The sequence below is a fragment of the Vollenhovia emeryi genome, unplaced genomic scaffold (assembly GCF_000949405.1).
Source record: "Vollenhovia emeryi isolate VEMERY1.0 unplaced genomic scaffold, V.emery_V1.0 DF939334.1, whole genome shotgun sequence".
NCBI lineage: Eukaryota > Metazoa > Arthropoda > Insecta > Hymenoptera > Formicidae > Vollenhovia > Vollenhovia emeryi.
The window spans coordinates 45,510-50,180 of NW_011967032.1; the positions used below are offsets into that span (position 1 = coordinate 45,510).

The 4,671-nt window shown below is 47.0% G+C and overlaps 1 protein-coding gene across 1 annotated transcript in view; it reads left to right on the forward strand.

The window, feature by feature from the left end:
* Window positions 1–1,682: 1,682 nt before the first annotated feature.
* LOC105558549 (biorientation of chromosomes in cell division protein 1-like 1) overlaps window positions 1,683–4,671 on the forward strand; it is a 5,165-nt gene continuing 2,176 nt past the window's right edge. The window contains exons 1-3 of the mRNA XM_012006294.1: window positions 1,683–1,800; window positions 2,073–2,240; window positions 2,755–4,671. Coding sequence (XP_011861684.1) covers window positions 2,077–2,240; window positions 2,755–4,671 — 2,081 coding nt within the window. The 5' untranslated portion in view covers window positions 1,683–1,800; window positions 2,073–2,076. The remainder of the gene's footprint in view (window positions 1,801–2,072; window positions 2,241–2,754) is intronic.

A 4,671-nucleotide genomic window follows, 5' to 3' on the forward strand; every position in this document is an offset into this window, starting at 1 on the left:
ATTCAAAACCGAAGAAGGGGCATGCTGACGAAGGGAGTTCGTTTCCATCAGGACAACGCTCGCGTCCCCACACCGCCCGTGCAACAACCGACCTCATCAAACAATTTGGATGGGATAACGTCACACAACCCCCCTACAGTCCGGACCTAGCACCAAGTGATTATCACCTCTTTCCTGCGTTGAAGTCACATCTGGGTGGAACAAATTTCAGGACCGACGAGGAGTTGAAAGAAGAGGTCGTACGCTATCTGTGCGCCGCGGCGGGAGAGTTCTATGACACGGGTATACGAAAAATGTGTGCTACACCGCATGCAAAAATGCATCGATCGCAACGGGGATTATATAGAAAAATAGTAGAAAGTCCAGGCTTTCCAACGATGTATAATTCATTGCAAATAAACGTGTTTTTCTTTGTGAAAAAAAATTGGAGACCTTATTTTACGGACAACCCTCGTAAATATAAGAAATAGATATATTTATAAAGTTTTATGTTAAATACCTATATATATTTTTTTTTTGTGATATATACAGAGTCCGCCAAAAGAGCTTTAATAAGTCAATCGACGAGTCATTTCTTAAAAAAAAATAAACTCTGAAACTGAAGCCGTTTCAGCTAAAAAGAAAAATAAACTTAATTATTTATAATCTCACAATCTCGCTACTCGTACAAATCACAAATTTCAATCTTATAAAAGATTCAAATTATAATAAACATTATGTATACTAACTCTAAGAACACACACACGCACACAAAATATATAGAACACATTATTTTCACAATATTTTGAAATATTGCTGTAATGTTGTTTGAACTATATTGCAAATTAATATCTATACAATGTTGCTACAACATTGCACTGCAATGTGCAATGTTGCAATGTTGCTGCAACGTTGCTGCAAGCTTGTGTGCTGTATGGGAAGAGCGTTCTTCTTTGTTATGAATATACGATTTCTAATTGTAATAATCTATATATATAGGTATATATATATATATAGAATATTCGATTGAAATATTCTGAAATTAACAATATTTGCACTCCAGAAGAATATTCATAGAACTACGTATAGTATCTAGGTCGATATGCAGCATCGAGTCTCCTATATTGCAAAATCTTATCCGTTAGAAAATCTTGAACTTTATTACAAGTGTCCTCAAAAACCAACCGGTAAATAAATCTAAAAAAAGATTTACATACTGACATTATTTATGAAAGAGCTTAGGTTTAAAATTTTATGCAACATTTCTCATTCACTCATTTGATATTCAAAACCGATAGAAATAATTATTCAACTTATTACAAGTCCTCCTATACTGGACATCTCTCAACTATCAGATCTAAAGGATTTAAATGGATTTCGCTTAATGATCTTATCCAGGTGTACGACTCCAATTCTTCGGAATTAATCCTCGATACAATTTTAAAGGATACCCACGCGCGACCTCCGCGTTCCATAGATAGACGACCCGATTCGCAATTTTCCGGCTGGTTAAACCGAACGCGTCGTGGTTTTCCAATCTTTCCGCTCACACGTTGCGCGCCCGCGCTTTGTTCACGGCGATCTTGTTGCGCTGACGTATGGGGCACCATGTGGCCGCCGCTGATAAGCGGCGAATTGCGCTTTTATTGAATTACGAGACGACTCCTGCGAGTATAAAAGCCGCTCCCTCGGGACGCCCGGCGTCAGCAGCTTTCCGGAGCACCGACGAGAAGCGCTTCTCACGGGAAGACCTGAAGAGCCCTTGACAACCCTTTCGAAATACCTCGGAAAGCTTGGTCGCGACAACCCTTAGTTCCTCAGGTATGGCACTTACCATTGTCTGTTGACGAGATCCAGCGCGCCTTTCACTCTAAATTTCGAGACGGGATACTTTGAAACAAAAGAAGAACATCGCCACGTACGTTATAAAGAAACCAATCATGATGTGCTTTCGAAATTAACGCATTGTACCATTTGCCTTCGGCTTTGAAATCTTTCAAACGCGATTCAGTTGACTCGCTACAAATAACGGGGATATAGTTGCTCTGCAATTAATCAAGACCGTTGCGAATTATAACGATTGTTTTATACAGCAGGATGCGGCGTACGCGTCACGTGGTGCTGCCCGTGCGATCCTGGCAGTATATCGGGCTACTGATAGTATCGCTGGCATGCCTGACGCTCGGACTGGTATCCAGGGATAGGGAAGGACACGCCGGTAGCCTTGCAGGACCCGAGCTCACGCATCAAGCGCCCCATGAGTACGAAATTGATTTATTCCCCCGACTTAAAGTCGCTTTTCCTAAATTGTACACGTTGCGTCGGTCTTTCTGAGCTTCTCAATTCTTATTATTTCTCTTCTTAAAACTGTTAAACATTTTATAATAATTATCCGTAACTTTTATCACATCCCTTTTTATTATTCTCTGTCTGAGTACACGGAGGGAATTTTCTCTTAAAATTTATCCTGAAAATCATGTAATCGTGGGACTTTGTTTATTAGTAAAATGTATGGTAAAACGTAAGAAAGCTCATAAAATTCTTTAAAACGCCTGTTGCCCCACGATTACACAATTTTCAGGACAAATTTTAAGAGAAAATTCTCTCCGTGTAGAAATGTCACTCATAGCTGTCATAAAATTGTTTCGCGGTGTCAAACTATGTCAGAAACGTAAACGCATTTAATTGCGCCGTTTGTTAAAGACGAAAAGGACCTTCTTGATCTTGTAAATCTCTTTTTCTAATTGCAAGAATTACAAGAAGCATTGTTTCCAGGGTGGACGCATGTCCGAACTTGAACGCTTTCGTGAAAAGCCCGATTGCCGAACCGGAAGAAGCTACGAAACCGATTAACGATCACGGAATGAAAGTATACGAATCCAGAGCATCGCCTACGTCTCGAAAATCCCTACTCTCTCGATCGCTGAGTCTCGATCGCGCGTCTGGGAGCGGTTCGCGGAACATCAGAGAGCGACTGTCCGAAAACCGAGACCCGAGGACAGTCGAGAGGCTTTCAAGATCGAGGACTCGCGTATCCGACGACGGATCCGTCTATCGTTTTCGAGAATCCCGGTTTAGAACGACAGTCCCGCAGTCCCGCGACAGCTCGTTCGATCCCGCCACTCGACTCTCTCGATCGCGAGATCTATCTAATGGAGAAAACCGTTCTGCCAGGCAAAATTTTCAACGTCGTCTGGCCGATCCTGCGAGCTCCCGGCTCGAAGATCGCCGGTCGCGATCCACGGAACGGCGCGAGCTCAACGAAATCGCGCAACGGCAAAGTCGCGCCGATCGTCGAGACTCTCTGAATCTTCAGCGTCGCACGAGCGATCATCGCGATCGTAGTTTCCCCTTGACGGAACGACGAGTGGATCGGCGAGAATCGCGCGACGTCCTGGCGAGCCGTCGCGAGTACCGAGACCTGTCGCGAAATCGTGTCCCGAATCACCGATCCGCGATACGCGAACGTAGATCTGTCGAGCGACGCGTGTCAATCGAACGTCGGGACGCGGAACGGTCGGATCGTCGCGAGGATCGCAGGGATCTCCTCAATCGTTCGGCGAGATTCGCACGAACGGATACCGATCGCAACAGCAATCTGGATCGCCGAAACCGGGAACGGTCTTTGGAAAATCGCCGCGCTCTTCACGATCGCGCCGCTAATCAAGAACGTAGGTCACGATTTTCGGTCGCTAGGGACTCTCGTGGTGATCTTATTAGATCCGACGATCGTCGAACGCTATCTCGTTCGCTGGAACGTGCGGGTGTCAACGATCTCAATCGCAAGACTCTCAGCAGACGAGTCAGATCGGTTCAAGTCAACACCGAGCGATCCGAGGACCGCGGATCGTCGATCCGATCCATGGAGCGTCGCGAAATAGGTCACGGGGAACGCCGGGAAGTTGAGAATCGTCTGGCCGGTCGTACATCCCTCGATCGGGCGACGTCGCGAGCTTCGTCCGAGGGCTTGCGTCGCGAAAGGCTCGATCGCTCGCAGAGCCGACGTGATTCGCGTGAAAGCGCGGCAGTCAGGGACAATCATAGAGTGGCGCGATCGCGTTACGACGTCGAAGAGATCGCGAGTCGGGAACGAAGAGAAAGATTCGCGCGATCCTCCCGTTCGGTCGATCGTAATTCGGTGGATCGTCGGGAAACCGCGAGGATCAGGGACTCTAGAAACCACGATCGCCGATCGCGCGAGGAACGAAGGGTCGTTCTGCAGAAACCACGCGAGGCCGAGCGACGACTGTCCGAAGAAAGAGTTGCGGAACGGCGAGTTCTGGAGCGACGAGTCTCTCTGGATTCGCGTCCCGATGCGCGAAGATCGTCAGAACGAAGGATCGACAGCGCGAAATCGCGCGAAGGGTCCAGGTTGGCAGATCGACGTTTGGAAAGAGACGCGGAATCGCGAATTTCTCGCGGAAGAACCCTGGAAAAGCGATCTATCCTCGATGCGCGAAGCTCGTCCGAACGAAGGGTCGTTCCTCAGAAGTCACGCGAGGTCGAGCGACGACTGGCCGAACAAAGACTTCCAGAAAGGCGAGTTTTGGAGCGACGAGTCGCTCTGAACTCACATCAGAAGTCACGCGAGCCCGAGCGACGACTGGCCGAACAAAGATTTCCGGAACGGCGAATTCTGGAGCGACGAGTCTCTCTGGATTCGCGTCTCGATGCGCGAAGATCCTCAGAACG